This window comes from Mus musculus, chromosome 10 (genome assembly GCF_000001635.26).
Source record: "Mus musculus strain C57BL/6J chromosome 10, GRCm38.p6 C57BL/6J".
In the NCBI taxonomy this organism is placed as follows: Eukaryota; Metazoa; Chordata; class Mammalia; order Rodentia; family Muridae; genus Mus; species Mus musculus.
Genome location: NC_000076.6, coordinates 5,476,094 through 5,496,450, shown reverse-complemented (window position 1 = coordinate 5,496,450; position 20,357 = coordinate 5,476,094). Strand labels below are relative to the sequence as shown.

The 20,357-nt window shown below is 40.6% G+C and overlaps 1 protein-coding gene across 22 annotated transcripts in view; it reads left to right on the top strand.

Moving 5' to 3' along the window:
- Syne1 (spectrin repeat containing, nuclear envelope 1) overlaps positions 1 to 20,357 on the top strand; it is a 530,501-nt gene that overhangs the window by 54,242 nt on the left and 455,902 nt on the right. For 6 of the 22 annotated variants that reach the window (XM_030245204.1, XM_017314048.1, XM_006512465.3 and 3 more), the window contains exon 1: positions 8,138 to 8,335. The exons of 2 other annotated variants lie outside the window; for them this stretch is intronic. In XM_030245204.1, coding sequence (XP_030101064.1) covers positions 8,296 to 8,335 — 40 coding nt within the window. In that variant the 5' untranslated portion in view covers positions 8,138 to 8,295. Of the gene's footprint in view, positions 1 to 7,994; positions 8,336 to 20,357 lie in introns of those variants that run through there. 14 more of the 22 variants (NM_001347711.1, XM_011243086.2, XM_030245205.1 and 11 more) reach the window with 6 other exon arrangements.

Genomic DNA, 20,357 nt, shown 5'->3' with positions numbered 1-20,357 from the left:
TTTGTGAATCTTCATTCATCTATTTAGCATATGTGTATATGCATGCGCCTGCACACATGCACACATGCATTACACGGCATGCATGTGTAGCCCAGTGGGCAGTGCAGGAGTCAATTCTCTGCTTCTATCGTGTGGGTCCTGGGATCTAACTTATGTGCTCAAGCTTGGCAGCAAGGGCCGTTAGCTGCTGAGCCAACTCTGGCCAGCATTCCCCCTTTCAGTTGGAACTGAAGCATATTCTACCCTTCATCTTGAAGTGACTCCTAAGCATTGCATACATGGAGCTCGGGGTTGCTATCACCCCAGGATTCCATATAGATGTTTGTTCCCACTCTCTAAGGAAGCTCTTAGCTCTTGTGGTTATTACATGTTACATTTTGTTGTTGCTTGTTATTTTTGTATAAATTCCCTAGTACAACTGAAGGACAGTGCTTCGCAGTGAGAAGTCAGTGCCAAGGTCTTCTTTTTAAAAAGCAAGACTAGTAATGTGTGCTGTGTTTTCTGGCTTTCAACAGTCCCAGAGAACAAAATCAATCAATCAAACAAAATCCAAAATCCAAAGCATTGGATACGGTTCCTACTGCCTTGGTTTGCAAGATCCCCCGGGGGAATATTGTAGGGTTGTGTTTCGTGTTGTGTTGACTTCAATTAGGTCACTGAGATAGAAAATTGTCAAATGCAAAACATCTCTGTATTCCTGCCTGGATTAAAAGAAAAACAGCCAGAGTAAACATTAAATGGAAGTAGCAGTTTTATTCCTGAACTAAGTCCCTTCCCATCTTGCTTTCCGATGAGAGACAGAACTTCATTTGTCCAACCCCTTCTTGAATCTTTGCAAACTGTTAGTGTCACACGAGTCTTTGTAGGAAACGTTCCAGACTGGACGCTCACCTTCCTCCGACTCTTCATAGTACTGTGGACACGGGTTTCACCATTTTCTTCTCTTCACCAAGGGTAGTGACGATACAAAGTCTATTGGTACTTTTCTGTCTCTTCCTGGACAGCTCCCTGTAGGTCTGTAGAAGGAGCAGATGTCTGCTGTTTCAGCTGCTCCTATGGAAGATTACTAGAGCAAGTCTGACTTCCCAGTGGGAGTAGAGAGCATCCACCCCCTGGTTATTCACACTAAAGGATGTGAATGCCCAGCACTGTGAAGCTAGAGACCGAACATGGCCTCCATGAGCCCTATCCCTAGTGATGCAAGACTGGTTGGGCATCTCCAGATGGGCCAAGCTAGCCACTTTGTCCTTGGCAACCTCTGGTGTCATGCATAGGCCTCAGCGACTTGCTAGCTATCAGAATCAAAAGGCACAGGTTGGACTGGGTAAGCTCTTGATAATGATCCTTGGGGGTGAAAGAGCCTCAGAGGAGTGTTTGAAAGTAAATCAAAAAATATTTTGATGTGTTTTCAACCATCCAATACTTACAATGCAGCCAAAGTATCAATGCTTTAGCTTCATTATTATTCGGTGTTGAGCAGAAGAAAAAAGTCACATGTAGGACTGTGTTTTTCCGTTTGTTTTGCTTTGGGTTTATGGTAATTTATTTAGATCTTATTAATGACTTAACCCACTGAAGAATTTCAGGGAAGCTGTCAGACAGTCTAGACAACAGTGAGGTAATTTCTAGACTTGTGCTTTTTGGTTTTTAAAATCATCTTGCTCAGTAAAGTGTAAATCCAACAGGTAGTTAATTAGACTAAAACAACTAAGTCTATGTCTCTTTGACAGGCTAAGATCACATTTGGATCACAGGTTACTTAATGAGGGCCTGTTTATTTCCTTGAAGCTGGCTTTCAGCTGACTTTTTGCTGTTTCTTGTAGATGGTTATTCAGCATATCTAGGTCAAATAAACACAAGCTTTCTCTGAAAAAATTGGCGGCTCCTATTCGAACTCAGTTTGGGTGAGCATAAGAGCTCACACTCCCGGAGTAGTCTCCCAAAGATCTCTGTGTGACCTGGGCATGTGGCTCAAAATTGTCAGAATTATTTAAGGACACACTGGACATGATTTGTGTATATTTGTTTAATCCCTCCTTGCTTTTTTTTCCCCTCATCATTTCAACATAATCAAACCTTATTCTGACCTATTTTCCCCTTCCTGCTACAGATATATGAGACCATTTAGGTTTTTAATAGTTTGCCTTTAATGTTATTAGTAACAGCTTTTAGTATGGCTTTGACCTTTTGGATTAAAAGTTGTTGTTGCTTAATAACAAACAGGACCAGATACCTAGCATCATTTTATGTGCATCTCAATTATTAACCCCAGGTTCCGATGACGTTATGAGGATGATGCTGGTAGTAGTCACATTCTGCATGGAGAAGCTGGGTGTTTGCTAATGTCCAAAGAGTGAAGGAAAACAACAAAGAGTTTGTCCTGCTGCGAAATTCATAGAACTTTCTATTGTATATAGTTCAAGAAATGTTATCATACATAAAATTACTTAAGGTGTGTGTGTGTGTGTGTGTGTGTGTGTGTGCAGGTGAACGTACATGTATGTGCATGAGCATGTGGAGACCAGAGTTGACTTCAGGTATTCTCAATTGCTATCCCTTGTAGGTTTCGAGTCAGGGTCTCTCACTAAACTTAGATCTAGACTGGCTAGGCAAAGAATATCAGTGATCCTCTTGCCTCTGTCTCCCTATTTATATACGCTAGGGTTACAGGTATGCACCATCACCTCCAGCTCTTTGCATAAGTCCTGGGGATTTGAACTCAGGTCATAAAGCTTGCGAGCAAGCATTCTGCTGACACAGCTATCTCCCTAGCTCTGCACTCTGGGAGTTTGTTCACTGGGGATGGCATATCTGATGCTGGAGGCTACTTTGGGGCCAGAGATTTTTACCACATGTTTCCTGGTGATGCCAATGCTGCTGGCCTAAGTATTTTGAAAAGTACTGATAGACCAAAAATCTAGATTTTAGAAATAGGTACTCTTTGAAGTTCAAAATTCTCTATGTTCAAGCATCCTGTTATGCATATTTCCTGTTTTGGTCTCTATTTTTAACTTCAGTAATGTCAAACTTTATTTCACAAATTTTAAAATCCTTTTTGTGATTTTGCTGTTTTTTTGTTTTGTTTTGTTTTTTAAACATAGCATTCTTATTGATTCTCTGGGACTGTCATATCATTCACCATGATCAGAGATCTCACTTCCTATTCCTCCCATGTCTACAACCCCTGTCTCAGCCTCTCCCCAAATAAGCAAAAATAAGAATAATTTCAAGCAGTTCATTTTGTATGGTCTATAAACTTGCTGAAACATGAGCAAATCCTCAGTGGCCTGCCTCTTAAATCGAACTGAGTTCGTCTTCTCCCATTCCCCCACCAGAAGCCATCACTTGTGGAGAGCTACAGCTCAGCATTCCCATGACACCTTTAAAGAGGTTTCCTCAATGGATTCTTGTGGAGACCATTACTTTTAAGGGTTTGGGTTTGGAATGGGGATCCCAGAAGGGGTCACAGAAGCCTCCCATGTACCTCCCTCTCAACTGTGCATCTGGACTCATCCATATCATAGCAAAAGTAGCCTCTTTGCTCTTCACAGTCAGTGGGAGTATGGATCATGGGCCTCCACATGGTTTCTGGCGACAATACAGATCACAAATACTCCTGACTCCTCCCTGCAGGACCACTGACCCAGACAAGGCTCCCAGAGGCAGCTCAGATCATGGACACCATTGTAGCCCTGGGTTGGGGAACGAATGGGTCTATAGAAGCTTCCAAATGGTCTCCCCTGTGTGCTGACACCAGACAAAGAGGCTGGTAGAGTTACTCAGTTAAGCTCTTTGCTCTTAAGATTATAAAGATTCTAACAGCAGGGGGCTGGAGAGATGGCTCAGTGGTTAAGAGCGCTGACTGCTCTTCCAGAGGTCCTGAGTTCAAATCCCAGCAACCACATGGTGTCTCACAGCTATCCCTAATGAGAGCTGATGTCCTCTTCTGGTATGTCTGAAGACAGCTACAGTGTACTTACATATAATAATTTTTTTTTTAAATCTAACAGTAATAGGTTAAGGAAATAGTGTTTAAATTTAGACTATTTTGGAAAAAGGAAGCACGCTTTATTAAATAGCATAATTAGAAAGTTAATGGCAAACCATCCATCCATATGGATTAATGAATAAAACTATCATGACATTATATATACACATATATGTGTGTATACATATATACTAGTATTAGTCAAGATTTATAAAAGAGAATCAGCTACTTTTGAGAACATGTGAACCTGAAGACCATTATGCAAAGTGACATTGCTAAGCAGGGGAAAATTATCACATACATTTCTGAAGCCTAATTAATAACGAGTTCTAAAACAGTAGTTACAGGTACACATGGAGAAGGTAGCACAGGAAGGCTTGGGCCATACGGTGCTAAACTGCAATTATGTGGGCTAATAGGACAGCATGACCTAAAAAGAGAAGGTCCAGTTTGTTGACAATTGCAAATAACATAGTAATATAGCCAGGCAGTGGCTTTAATCCCTGTACTCCGGGGGTGGGGAGTGAGGGGGGGGGGAGGTAGGCTGTCTGATATCTGTGAGTTTGAGGCCAGCCTGGTCTACAAAGTGAGTTCTAGGACAGTCAGGGATATACAGAGAACATTGTCTCAAAAAACCATGATGATGCTGATGCTAATGATGATGATAAACTATATTAATACACCAAAAGTTTTAGGTCCTCTTAAGATACATAAAAGGTAAGTGGTGCTTGACTTTATGGGCCATTTCACACTATATATGAGTGTATGAATCTTAAAGTAAAATTAAAAATCAATGTTTAAAATAGCGTGTTGAAAAATTAGAAGATATTTTCTTGTGAGACACACACGCACGTGCGTGCGTGCACACACATACACACACACACACACACACACACACAGAGTTGGGGCAGTGGTTTTTAAGCTCTAAAATTATACCCTTAATTGATGGAAGCCCCTCTCATGGCCGCCATTGTTAGTGAGGTTCATCTTGGAGTGATGCCCCAAAGACACCTTGCTGTAAGCTCATTTGTGGTTTCTCTTCCGGCCTGATATCCCTTTGGCATCCACACAACGCTGAAGGGCTTCACTAAGCCTTATCAGACAGCATCAGAAACCTGTGCTTTGGTGCCAAGATTCTCTTTGACCGTGCTTTTATGCCATTTGAAAGGTGGTAGGTTGGGCAGAAATTGCTTAGGAATCTATATTCTGCTGCTCCGGAACCTTCCTGCTTCCCCTTGTACCTCCTTCCAGTCCTGCCCACCCGCTGCTACTTTCTAAGTGGTTCCCGTGGGTTGAAGTTGCTATTATTTCTCACGGAAAAGAAACACCGCCCTTGAAGCCCAGCAAACCGAAAATAATAAGAAAAGACAAGATGGTGTTCACTAGAATTTAAAAAGTGAGAGCTGGTTATGACAAAACAAGCCAGCAGCCTCCTCCAACACTGTGCCTTTCCAAACTCATTTCGACTCTTTTTCATCATGAGTAGACGGGCTCAGTTTATAGTTAGCAAATCTGTTCCAGTGTTCAGTGTCAGAAGGTAAGACTGGGCAGGGAACGGGCATCATTTTCCCCTTCACACTTATCGTACTGTTTTTTGTTGGAATAAAAACAAGACAAAACAAACAGAAAACGAAACCGAGACAAACAAACAACAAGACACAAACTAACAAAACCTTTCTAGAGCTTTTGAAGGACTAGACACTTAAGGATACTGAATACAGACTCTGAATCATCCTTTTTCTCCTTGCCGGCTTGTCTCTTCCTAATGAAAAGTTTCCCGGACACCTAGACAGTGATACTTTTAAATGTAACTTTTCAGCTCCACAGTCCTTACCTAGCCCTAGGTAGCTGCTTCCCAGATGACGATGAAGCTTATGAGAAAATTGAAAGGAGTGAAAAATCTCCCAGATATTGTATCAGTTTATCAGGCTCATCCTTACTGGGGCAACGGTGTGAGCATAAACAACAAAAGGATGATTTAAAGTTCTGCATCCTTTGAGTCTTTCAGGGATGAGGCAGGTCTTGGCTGTACAAGTGAGACTGAGATGTATAGTAAGTTTGAAGACCTAGTGTTGATATTGGGACTGGGCAGGGAGACTCATAGTAGCTAGAAAGGATGAACTAAACGTGACAGTGAACATGGAAGTGTCAAAGGTCCATCTTTTCACTGACTTTAAACTGGCTGGTCCAGAGCACAAATGCTGCCCCCTGGCGGTGGGACAGTGCCTTGCCTTTAAGGGTGCAGGATGATTTTATGATGACTGTTTTGTTGCTATGAACATACCGAGATAAAGAAAGCATAATGATCCAGAATTGCTCGGAAAATATATGCTCAAATGTCTAAACCTCCCAAGATTCTCTGATTCTTGGTGTTATGCCTTGATTCTTGGTGTTACGGAGAAAGTAGAGGAGGAAGTGCTACGTAAATTAAAGTCTCCAGTTTTTCCTGACTTGCTTGCCTTTGCTCAAGTATATTTAGCTAACAAGTTCTGAAAGGCAGGAGTCGGTGCTCGGCTACTGACACAAATGTTAGGTGGGTAAATTGAAGTCTAGAATAACAAGGAATAACAATGAATAATGAACAAAACGTGAAAAGGTGCAAAACGGGACAAAGCATTTTTATAAAGCATCCAGTGAGGGGCTGGAGAGATGGCCTGCAGTTAAGAGCACTTGCTGTTTTCAGAGGACCCAGGACCCCAGGTCACAAATGTTGACTGGCAACTATTGGCATTCCAGTTGTAAAGGCATTTTACATGCTCATCTGCCCTCCACAAGAACTGCATGCGTGGGTTAAACATATATATGCGGGCAAATGATCCATATGCATAAAACAAAATATAAATAAAATCTCAAAATATTAAATGGTTAAATCATCAAATGAAATCTTTGTAATGGTTCTGAGGCACAAAGAGGCTCTTCAGCTCCTTAAAGTCTCATAGTAAATAAGATTACTATAAGTCTGAGTCAGGCATGTGGCCTTCCCAAAGTCCCAGAGCTACTGGTGAGAAAATGAGCGGTACCATCTGCCTTCCTGAAGACTAGATATTGTCTTCCCGTCAGCCATTGGAGTAGTCAACATCTTTTATTCTAAGAACGCCAGGGTATCTACAAGTTTAATATTAACAATAAGCATCACTATCCTAAGAGGAAAAAGAAAATGAATTGGATTCATCTTGTTTTGCTTGGCATCAGGTTAACAGCCACGGGTATGGCTCTGCTTGATTTCTGTTTTGTATGGAAGTTTCAGGCCACGGAATTATTTTATTTGAGTCCTAGAAAGACCAACACATCTGTGAACATTTCTTGTTTGGTGACCTGAACTTGAACTGCCTTGGGTATTCTTATATGGAACTTTAAAACACCCTTTCAGCCTTTTCACTCCAAACACTTGCCTCGTATATGAGCTCCTAACCAACACTTTCTATGCTTAAATAATTAAAAACCCTCTCTATTATTGTTCTAATAAATTTTAAAACTATATAATATTTTACCATGCCAATTTTCATAGCAAATATTTTAAATGTAGATTTAATGCGTATGTCAGAATTAGATGTTTGTAGAAAACTCAGGAAGCTGACTTAACAAATTAAACATAAACACTGTTATACCCGTGCAAACACAAATCAAACAAACAGCATTGAGATATCGGTCTACAAAAAAATTCACACGGTTTCTTCTCCTATGGCTTAAAATTAAAATTGAGAACAAATTTCTAAAGCAAGTATTCTAGGTGTGTTTTTATTTAACCCAGATGATTTTTAAACAAACAAACAAACAAACAAACACCTTTAAAAGTTATTGGTGGTTTGATTTCTCTAGCTTTGTTAGAATTTAATCGACAAAACCATGTGCTTCAAGGTAAACAGTGTGCGGAGATTTGATGGTTATATAAACTGTGAAATGACTGCATAATCGAATTAGCAATAAGAGTGGAACATGAAAAAAACACACAAACAAACAGACAAACAAACAAAAAACCCTAGTTCTGAATTATACAATGGAGACTGGCTTTATATTTTTATTAATTTTTTGTCCTACCTTGAAAAATGCCACTAAAGCATTTTTCATAAATTGATGTGCACACAGCTCCTGCAGGGGAGCTGGCACAGGAGCTGGGCATTTGGTCCGGACACAGGGGGTAAGGCTGAGGAACTAGGAACTAGAATGCCTGCACAGACGTGTTGCTATAGTGACCCTTGAAGGAGGAGCTGCAAAGAGAACTGACGTTCCCTTAGTGAGAACTATGTTTGGTTTAGATAGCAATTGAGTTGAGGCAACTTCCTAAAGTCCGTAAAAGTAGGTGGACTATGAGGAAAAGGATCTACAGGACTCCAGGTGTGATCAAAGGTACTGTTTGCTGCCGTGGTTGGGATGTGTGTGAGTGTGTATTTCCACCTCTAACACCAGCCAGGGTCCCAAAAACCTGTAAAGAGTGCTTGGAATAGACTTTAAAACAACTCAGAAAGTTTAAGGTATTTTTTTTCTTCTTATTGTATTGGAATCTAAAATGAATAGAAGCGAATGGTATTAATTGTATTGATGGCTTTGGAAAACTTAAAAAAACTAAATATAATGAAAACCTAAATAGCAAAAATATGTCTATGATCCTTCATTAGTATCTAAAACCTAAGACATCAGTGCGTGAAGGTTGGCCATTTGGTAGCGCTGAGTGATACCTTAAACTAAATATAGATGCTACTGAAACCTGAGTCACAGGACAAGAATCCTCATTGTCTCCTCATGGATCTATTTTTCTTTTTATTTCTTACTTAATGGCTTTAAATATTCTAACTCTTAGGTGTTTTACATATTTTATGTCTTCATGTGAATATAATGGAATTTACTTCATTGTATCTTTATTTTTTCTGATTTTTATAGATTTATTGAGTAGCAGTAGGCAAATAAATAGTATATATTTAATGTATACAAGTTAATGTTTTCATCAACATACAGAGTGATTATCAATATCAACATAATTAACATGTCATCACAATGTTACTGTGTGTGTGCTGCAAATATTTAAAATCTACTCTTGCCAATTTAAAGCATCTAATATTAATTACTAACTGTGCTCAGCATTTGTGCAGTAAATCAGCAGGTTTTGTTCATCCTTTAGACACAGCAACATATCCCCATTCTCATCAAACCCCAGTTTTGACAACCTGTAGTCATCTCTCTGCTCCTTTGTGAATCCAGCTTCTTTGGGTTCTAAACAGAAGTGAAATTACGTAGTCTTTGTCGTTTTGTATTTGACTTATTTCACTCACCATAACGTGGCTCTCTCATAATGTCACAAATGATAGTTACCCTTTTATGAAACTGGAATAAATCTCTCTGTCTGTCTCTCTATTTCTCTACTAGCTGTCTATTTATATCTATCTGTTGATAATATATCTATCATCTATCTAGATCTTTTATCTATCCATTTATTCCATGATGGACATTTAGATTGATTCCAAACTTGCATAACATAAACAATGCTGCATGAACATGGAGAGTAGATACCATTTCTTTAACATACTGACTTCATGACCTGAGGTGGCTTCTTAGAGCTGAGGTTGTCCAATTGTATCAAGTTCAAGTATCAACTTCATAAGGAGCTTCGACACCATTCTCCATAATGGCTGCACTAAACTTACTCCCAGCTGCAAGAGAACTGGTGTTTTCTTTCCTCTCCATCTTTCTTGACCCTTCTCTTCAGTTATTTGGTAACCTCCGCCACCCCACATGGCAGGTCAGCATTACATTGTGTCTTTGATTTGCACCCTCTAACAGTTTGTTGTTGACTTTCTCATCTCCTCGTTCTTGACCTTGATGCCCTTTGTTGAGTAATATTTGGGCAGGTTCCTTGCCCCTCTTACATGAAGTTGTGTGTTTCTTGCTCTGAGGTTCTTTGGTTTCTTGCATATCTTGGATATTAACCCCTTATCAGCTGTATGGTTTGTGGATGTCTTCTCCCTATCCACAAGACTCTTCAGTCTGCGTATTGTTCACTTTGCCAAACACACATTTTGGAACTTTGTGGTTTGATATAATTTCATTTAGACTTTTCTGTGCGAGAATGGTTTTCAGAAAATTACTATTCAAACCAATGTCAAAAAGCTTTTTACCTTGTTTGTTCCTCTGGTAGTTTTATAGCTTCGGGACTAGAAATGTTTAAATCCCTGTTCCATTTCTTTTTTTTTTTTCTTTTTTAGATTTATTTATTTTGAGTATATGTAAGTACACTGTAGCTGTCTTCATACACTCCAGAAAAGGGTGTCAGATCTCATTACGGATGGTTGTGAGCCACCATGTGGTTGCTGGGATTTGAACTTTGGACTTTCGGAAGAGCAGTCGGGTGCTCTTACCCACTGAGCCATCTCACCAGCCCTTCCCTGTTCCATTTCTATTTGACTTCTGTGTGTAATTAAATGTACAAGTCAGCTTAATTCTCCCACGAATATCCCTTGTTCACATAGAACCTTCGATTGCAGAGACTCCCTCTCCACTGTGTAGTCTTGGTGCCCTGTCAAAGGATTAACTCCCTGTGTTCTGCATGACGGTTTTCTCTGTTTTTTTTATTCGTTCCCTTGTTTGTTTCAGTGTCTATTCAAGTATTATACAATTTGATTATTGTAGTAAGGTAATGTGAAATTAGTAAAGATGATTCAGCCAGTTTTGCGTTTTTTCCGATAGTTATCGCTATGCATTTGTCCTTTGTTTTAGTTTTGATGGTTTAAGGCGGTCCCCAAAGTTGTCATTTCTTTATTTTTCTGTTACGATGACCTGTTTATTTCTGAAAATAAAATATTGAATTTTGCTATTATCATTGCACTGCAAATCTATGTTAACCTTCATTTTTGTTGGTATTTATTGTGTATAATTAAGTACTCTGAATTTTAAAGTAGTATACATAGATATCTAATAGTTTATTAATAAATGGACCCTATTGTCATTATATACTAAGTGATATTTCACACTTAAAGTATATGTTGCTTGATACATATGTAGTAACCCTTGATTTTTTCACAACTCCCATGGAATCAGTTAATCCATCCCTTCACCTGAAGCCTATGTGTGCTCTTAAGTTCATCTAGTGTAGAATATCTTAATCCCCCCAGAATTTTTATGTATTGTAATTATATATATATATATGTATATATATATATATAGTGATATAGTGATATAGTTATAGTTATTAGTAAGTAAGAACTTATTTCTTCCACTTTGTCCCCTGACTGCCTTGCAGCCCCCATTTCTGCTCTGTCTGTCTTCTCTCTTGTGACTTGATGGTTGCTTACCACAGCATTGCTTACCATGGTTATCCTGAGATGTATAGGAAACATCCTATCATTGTACCTTTGACTGTATGAGGAAAACCTGCTTTAGCTCTTCTTCCCACACTTGTTATTGATATCACAATTCACATCTTTTTATTGAACTCTTTACACATTATTATAATCATAGCTGTCCTGAATACTTATTTAGCTTTTGCCTTAGTTTTACCTGGCCATCACAGTACGGAGTGTTCTAAATTTGATTTCTGTTAGCTTTATAATGATTTTCTGATTTCATATTTTCACCCTGTTACACTTTTTCTGTTTCTATCTGAGCAACTCCTTTTAGCATTTCTTGTGAGGTAGACCTAGAAGTGATGAACTCCCTCATCTTTTATCTGGAAATGTTCTTATTCCTTACTTAAAAATACGTTGAACTATTTGTTCGTCAGTTTGTTAGTCTCCATTTAGAGTTGATTACTAGTGCTTTATTTTGCTTTTTTGATGGTGTCATTTGCAAAATAATCATTTGCAAACCTTCTGGGTTTCTCTTGGTCCCTGAGAAACAGAAGTCACTGGCACTTCTTTGAGTCTTCACAGACAAAGCTGTTCACCCACCAGTCAGCCTGTCTGTAGATTGTAGGCAAATCAGCTAAGGGGTTTGTTCTGGTGTCTTTTTCCCCCTGCTAATTTATTTATTTTTCCACTTTACATTCTTATCACAAACCATTCTCTTTTTCTCTCAGTCCCATCCTTACAAACTCCTGCCTCCCAAGACCCCCTTTCCTTCTCCTCAGGGAAGGGCAACTGCCCTGGGACATCACGTCATAGCAACCTGATGCTCTGGTGTCTTAAAGCAGGATGGACTGGTGCTTGGGTTGTAGAACATATGGATCCATTGCGTGGGCACCTAGGTGCATTCTCAGCACCTTATACCATTGAGGTGGGCCTAAACTATTGCCTACTGTGATCATGGCAATGTGGCCTACAGAAAGTATTCCAGTGCCTGAGTCCACAGTGGCTGTCCTGAAACTAGGGTGGGCCTTTGGCTGAGTCCATGAAAACCTGCCTCTGCTGGAGTGGGACTGGATCTGAGACCACTGGAGCAGTCCTGAAGCCTGAATTTGTAGCATCACAAGAAACTGTTCAGTGCTAATTTACTGAACATAGAAAGGTAGCTGAGCCAGTCCCTCTCCCTGGGAAACAAGTTCAGACAGGCTAGTTCTCTGCTGCTCCAATACAGGCTACTGGCCTGAGCCTGCTCTTGATACAGGTTTTAAATTTTTTTAAATAAAATACTCCATGTACTCAAGACTGATTAAAACTTGAAGTATGCTGGTTGGCTACACACAAACATACCAAATCTTTGCAGTCTTCCAGTTTCTTTAGATTCTGAAAATTTTAGTCATGCATACTGTGTACTTTGACCATATTTTATGGTCCTAATCATACACTTATTAAGTGGTGTGAGTTTATTTATATCTAGCCAGATTTCAATGAAGATTCCTTTGGTTCTAATCACTCAGAGTTTCCATGGAATCGTGTGCCTTCTTAAATCCATAGTATTAAAATGCTGGGTTGGGGGTGAGAATATAAGAATGTGGTTTTAAAGCATTCTTATGCTTTTTGCAAATGGAGTAACATAGATATAAATACCATAACCAAAAGTACAGTCAAGTCCCATAATAAAAAACACAACCCAGTTTCTTTGTTAATAAATGAATATTTAGCTAATGAGCCCTATTCTTGTTGTTTCCTTCTCTCCCCTCCTGTCTGCATTGATGAAATCTGTCTTCTAGCAAACTCTTTTAAACTCATCCCCTATGCTCCTGTGCTTTTAAAAGTAGCTGGTTTAAGACAGAGATTGATGGATGTGTAGAAAGCTAGAGAAAGGAAGTTGTAGGCAAAAATACATGTCCTCCTTGCGTGGTCTTCTTAGGGGCCTGAAAGGATCGCTCATTGATTAATAAAGACCGTTGCTCTTGCAGAGGTTCAGAATTCAGTGCCCAGCCCCCACATGGAGGGAGTGGCTTACCTGTGACTCTAGTTCTAGAATGATCCCTCACCTCTGACCTCCATGACATACACTGTCACTCATGTCCACAAACCTACAGGCAGATAAACTCACATACGTGTAATTAAAAATGATAGAAGTAGGGCTGGAGGCTGGGGGTAGTGTAACACATCCTACCACGTGGCAGGCAGAGACAGGATGAACCTGATGACTTGGAGGCCAGCTTGATTTATGTAGCGAGTTTAGGTCATCCAAAGCTATACAGTGAGAACCTGTCTGAAAAAAACCAACAACCGAAATGAAAGAAAGAAAGAAAGAAAGAAAGAAAGAAAGAAAGAAAGAAAGAGAGAGATAGAAAGAAAGAAAGAGAAGGGAAGAAAGGAAGGAAGAAGGAAGGAAGGAAGGAAAGAAAGAAAGAAAGAAAGAAAGAAAGAAAGAAAGAAAGGAAGGAAGAGAGAGAGAGAGAGAGAAAGAAAGAAAGAAAGAAAGAAAGAAAGAAAGAAAGAAAGAAAGAAAGAAAGAAAGAGAAGGGAAAAAAGGAAGGAAGGAAGAAGGAAAGAAAGAAAGAAAGAAAGGAAGAAGGAAAGAAAGAAAGAAAGAAAGAAAGAAAGAAAGAAAGAAAGAAAGAGAGAGAGAGAGAGAGAGAGAGAGGGAGAGAGAGAGAGAGAGCAAGCAGGCTGGCTGGCTGATTGGAAAGATGGCATGGCTCAGCTCTTGCTGCTCCCCTGATCCCCTATGTAGGTTCACAACTGCAAATAATTCCAGCTCAAGGGAATCCAATATCTCTGACCTCAGCAGGTCACCTGCACTCACATGCACATACCTATTCTCTCTCTCTCTCTCTCTCTCTCTCTCTCTCTCTCTCTCTCTCTCTCTCCCTCTCTCTGGTTGAGATCCTGCCTGTGTGTTGCTCCTTGGCAACTGCTCGGGTCTTACTTCCCTGGGCTCCTGGATAAGCTGAGACAGTAGCATTACCTGCACAGAGACATCAAGCACGGATGGGCAGCAATATGGAGGCCAGGAAGAAAGCAGAGGAAGCTACCAGGTGCTGGTGTTTTCTGGTAGGAGCCGAAAGAAGGGTGGACTTTCTGGCTCTCAGTATAGAAAGGCACATCAGGCAAGGCTGGTTAGGCTCAGGAAGATAGAGATTGGCAAGGAAGGATTCCAAGCAGTAAATGAGATAAAGGACTTAGTCTATTTGGACAGCTTGCTGTGACTGCCAGGCTCCTAACAGGTGTGGTCCTCCCGTTTTCCTTGCACTACCCAGTGTGTGTGTGCGCACACTCATTTGGATCCAAGACTCACACTGTTCCCTTTGAAATAAGTGGAATGGGCAGCACCTCCACATGATAAAGGCTTGGCTCTGGCGTCAAGGATACCTGGGGCGATGCTGTGAATGTAATGTGTCTAATGTGACACACAACACACTGGGACTAACAAGCTAGTGCTCTGTCATACAGACTGGGTGATTCCTTCAGCTGGGAGTCACTCATTCTTCATCTTGCCAAAGTTACCAGATTAGTCTGTCCTGGGGACTCACCTTCAGCCTTTGGGGAATCCAGCCCCTCCCCGGGGACCAGCCCATATCTTGCTGCTGATCAGTGGTCATAATAGCTGTTTCTTGCTTCTGTTGAGAAAGTCACTCTAGACTACCCCAGCTTCTGGGATAAAATTGTCCCGGTTTGGCATCTCCCTCCACCCCAGCACTGCCTCTCTCATACCCCTGAAATTGTAGTTACTGAGAGCACATTCCAGAAACCCTCCCCTGTTCCCCGACAGTTTCCACAGATACACATGATTATGAAGCAGCAGCAAAGGTGGATGTGTGGAACGGAAATGACACCATGGACTCCCATGGGAGCCAGCTTCCAAGAACATCTGGTGGCATTGTGTTTCCTGTTGACGGACCCAGAGCAGCAATGTGATAGCCTGAGAATTAGGATGGAAAACAATGTTAGAGAAGAAAAGACGGGGTCAAAATGTCACTGGGCGGGTACTCTGTAGCTCAGAAAGATGGTGGAATATATCTAGCATAGGTAAGCAGCTAAATCTACCAGTCAGCTGGTTTCTAGCCAAATCATTGCTAGCGTGGGAAAGAGAGACAGAGTGCTAGAAGGATTTCACTTGAGCTACACATTTTCTTGCTGGGACACTATTTTGGATACCCCATGTCTAGGCTTAGAATAGTATCTACTCTGCCTATTGCTGGCTCAAAATATTTTGGAAACTTCTCTTGTCAATTTGTGCATGAGAATGGAATGAAGTGATTGGAGACCCAGGTGTGGGTGGTAGACAAATGTGTATGGCTTGTCATATGCGAGCAGAAGTGGCATAGGGTTCTGGGAATCTGTGGATCTTCCTTATCGACAGGGTCAAGATGTCACCAAAATCCTGAAACAGCTGGGAGCTACAGTGCCCTCTGGTGGCACTACCTTGGGCAGGTTGATTGTCCTTGACAGCCCCAGTATCTTAAAGTAAGTCAGTTAGACTGGGGGGGGGGGGGGGGTAGGAAAGGCTCAGTTGTCCTTACAATGTCTTTAAACATTTTCCTTTGCTTAGAATCTAGTAAGAAAAGGCTTAGAGGCAAGGAGTGCCACATTCTCCTAGCAACATGTGGGTGATAGATTGGGAGAGCCTGATATGGAGTTGTTACAATGTTTAAATTGGATAACGAAAGTGATGAATATCTGCAATGTTACGCCAGTCACATAGGTTCTCACTAGTTGTTACGATTATATTTTAAAAAATAAACTTAAGTACATTACAAATAAGCTTACATAAGCCCGTCTTTGGGTTGGCACCCACTAGTGATAGCAGATGCTATCTTTCAGGGAACTCCCTTCGAACCGAAGAGGCATAGGGTCCTGGGAATCTGGATCTTCCCTATTGACAGAGTCAGGATGTCACCACAATCCTCAAGCAGCTGGGAGCTATACTGCCCTCTGGTGGCCATTACATGACTGGCCAGACTGGAATTGTTACTGAAATTTCCAATCTCTCTCTCTCTCTCTCTCTCTCTCTCTCTCTCTCTCTCTCTCTCTCTCTCTCTCTCTCTCTCTCTCTCTCTCTCTCGTTGGATATGTTCTTTATTTACATTTCAAATGTTATTCCCTTTCTCGGTTTCCCTCCCTCCTGGAAACACTCTAACATACCCTCCCTCCCCTGCTTCTATGAGGATGTCCCTACACCCACCCACCCACTCCCAGCTCCCCGCTCATGATTCTCCTACACTGGGGCATCTATCAAGCCTTCATAGGACCAAGGACCTCTCCTCCCATTGATGCATGACAAGGCCCAAGACACTATTGTGGATGCCAAGAAGTGCATGCTGAAAGGAGCCTGATATAGCTGTCTCCTGAGAGCCCCTGCCAAAGCACTACAAAAACAGAGGACGCTCTCTCCTAGCCAGCCACTGGACTAAGCATGGAGTCCCCAATAGAAGAATAAGAGAAAGGACTGAAGGAGCTGAAGGGGTTTGCAACCCCATAGGAAGAACAACAATATCAACCAACCAGACGCCCCCACAGAACTCCCAAGAACTAAGCCATCAACAAAGGAGTACACATGGCTCCAACATCTTCTTAAGCCATAGTTTGACTATATATTTTAATTTTACTCTTTTTGACTCTTAACTTTTTCACCTTACCTCATCCCCAGTTGGTGTGAAAACTAATTTATTTTGCATATTAACCAGTTGGGCACCATAAAATAAAGTCAAATTGTATCAAGTTATTTTTTATTAGATATTTTCTTTATTTACATTTCAAACACTATCCCAAAAGTTCCCTATACCCACCCCTGCCTTGCTCCCTTACCCACCCACTCCCACTTCTTGGCCCTGGCATTCCCCTGTACTGCGGCATATAAAGTTTGCAATACCAAGGGGCCTCTCTTCCCAGTGATGGCTGACTAGGCCATCTTCTGCTACATATACAGCTAGAGACACGAGCTCTGGGGGTACTGGTTAGTTCATATTGTTGTTCCACCTATAGGGTTGCAGACCCCTTCAGCTCCTTGGGTGCTTTCTCTAGCTTCTCAATTGAGGGCCCTGTGTTCCATCTTATAGATGACTGTGAGCATCCACTTCTGTATTTGCCAGGCACTAGCACAGCCTCAACGTGACAGCTATACCAAGGTCCCCTCAGCAAAATCTTGCAGGCATATGCAATAGTGTCTGGGTTTGGTGGCTGATTATGGGATGGATCCCCAGGTGGGGTAGTCTCTGGATAGTCCATCCTTTCGTCTTAGCTCCAAGCTTTGTCTCTGCAACTCCTTTCATGGCTATTTTGTTCCCTATTCTAAGGAGGAATGAAGTATCCACACATTGGTCTTCCCTCTTCTTGATTTTCTTGTGTTTTGCAAATTATATCTTGGGTATTCTAAGTTTCTGGGCTAATATTCACTTATCAGCGACTGCATATCAAATGACTTATTTTGTGTTTGGGTTACCTCACTAAGAATGATATCCACCAGATACATCCATTTGTCCAAGAATTTCATAAATTCATTGTTTTTAATAGCTGAGTAGTTGTCCATTGTGTAAATATACCACATTTTCTGTATCCATTCCTCTGTTGAGGGAAATCTGGGTTTTTTCCAGCTTGTGGCTATTATAAATAAGGCTGCTATGAACATAGTGGAGCAGGTGTTCTTATCACCAGTTGGAGCATCTTCTGGGTATATGCCCTGGAGAGGTATTGCTGGATCTTCTGGTAGTATTATGTCCAATTTTCTGAAGAAATGCCAGACTGACTTCCAGAGCAGTTGTATAAGCTTGCAATCTCACCAGCAATGGAGGAGTGTTCCTCTTTCTACACATCGTCATCAGCATCTGCTGTCACCTGAAATTTTTATCTTAGCCATTCTGATTGGTGTGGGGTGGAATCTCTAGGTTGTTTTGATTTGCATTTCCCTGATGATTAAGAATGTTGAACATTTTTTAGGTGCTTCTCAGCCATTCGGTATTCCTCAGGTGAGAATTATTTTTTTTAAGCTCTGTACCCCATTTTTAAATGGTGTTATTTGAATTTCTGGGGTCCATTTTCTTGAGTTCTTTGTATATATTGGATATTAGTCCCCTATCAGATTTAGGATTGATTAAAAATCCTTGCCAAATCTGTTGGTAGCCTTTTTGTCTTATTGACAGTGTCTTTTGCCTTACAGAAGCTTTGCAATTTTATGAGGTCTCATTTGTCAATTCTTGATCTTACAGCACAAGCCATTGCTGTTCTATTTAGGAATTTTTCCCCTGTGCCCATATCTTCGAGGCTTTCCCCCACTTTCTCCTCTATTAATTTCAGTGTCTCTGGTTTTATGTGTAGGTCTTTAATTGACTTAGACTTGACCTTTGTACAAGGAGATAAGAATGGATCAATTCACATTTTTCTACATGATAACTGCCAGTTGTGCCAGCACCATTTGTTAAAAATGCTGTCTTTTTCCACTGGACGGTTTTAGCTCCCTTGTCGAAGATCAAGTGACCATAGATGTGTGGATTCATTTCTGGGTCTTCAATTCTATTCCACTGATCCACCTGTCTGTCACTGTAGCAGTACCATGCAGCTTTTATCACAATTGCTCTGTAGTACAGCTTATAATCAGGCATGGTGATTCCACCCGAGGTTCTTATATTGTTGAGATTAGTTTTTGCTATCCTAGGTTTTTTGTTATTCCAGATGAATTTGCCTTTTCTAATTCGTTGAAAGGACTGAGTTGGAATTTTGATGGGGATTGCATTGAATCTGTAGATTGCTTTCGGCAGGATAGCCATTTTGACTCTATTAATCCTGCCAATCCATGAGCATGGGAGATCTTTCCATCTTCTGAGATCTTCTTCAGTTTCTTTCTTCAGGGACTTGGAGTTCTTATACAGATATTTCACTTGCTTAGTTAGAGTCACACCAAGATATTTTATATTATTTGTGACTATTGTGATGGGTGTTGTTTCCCTAATTTTTTTCTTAGTCCGTTTAACCTTTGTGTAGAGAAAGGCCATTGATTTGTTTTAGTCAATTTTATATCCAGCTACTGCACAGAAGCTGTTTATCAGGTTTAGGAGTTCTCTGGTGGAATTTTGGGGGTCACTTATATATACTATCATATCATCTGCAAATAGTGATATTTTGACTTCTTCCTTTCCGATTTGTATCCCCTTGATCTCCTTTTGTTGTCGAATTGCTCTGGCTAGAACTTCAAGTACTATATTAAATAGGTAGGGAGAAAGTGGGCATCCTTCTCTAGTCCCTGATTTTAGTGGGATTGCTTCCAGTTTCTCTCCATTTAGTTTGATGTTGGCTACTGGTTTGCTGTATACTGCTTTTATTATGTTTAGGTATGGGCCTTGAATTCCTGATCTTTCCAAGACTTTTATCATGAAGGGGTGTTGAATTTTGTTAAATGCTTTCTCAGCATCTAAGGAGATGATCATGTGGTTTTTGTCTTTGAGTTTGTTTACATAGTGGATTATGTTGACGGATTTCCGTGTATTAAACCATCCCTGTATCGGTGGGATGAAGCCTACTTGGTCATGATGGATCATCGTTTTGATATGTTCTTGGATTTGGTGTGCGAGGATTTTATTGAGTATTTTTGCATCAATATTCATAAGGGAAATTGGTCTGAGGTTCTCTTTCTTTGTTGGATCTTTGTGTGGTTTAGGTATCAAAGTAATTGTGGCTTCATAGAATGAATTGGGTAGAGTACTTTCTGTTTCTATTTTGTGGAATAGTTTGAGTAGAGTTGGGACTAGTTCTTCTTTGAAGGTCTGATAGAACTCTGCACTAAATCCATCTGGTCCTGGGCTTTTTTGGTTAGGAGACTACTGATGACTGCTTCTATTTCTTTAGGGGAAATGGGACTGTTTAAATCTTTAATCTGATCCTGATTTAACTTTGGTATGTGGTATCTGTCTAGGAAGTTGTCCATTTTATCCAGGTTTTCTAGTTTTGTTGAGTATAGCCTTTTGTAGTAGGATCTGATGATGTTTTGGATTTCCTCAGGTTCTGTTGTTATGTCTCCTTTCTCATTTTTTATTTTGTTAATTAGGATACTGTCCCTGTGCCCTCTAGTTAGTCTGGCTAAGGGTTTATCTATCTTG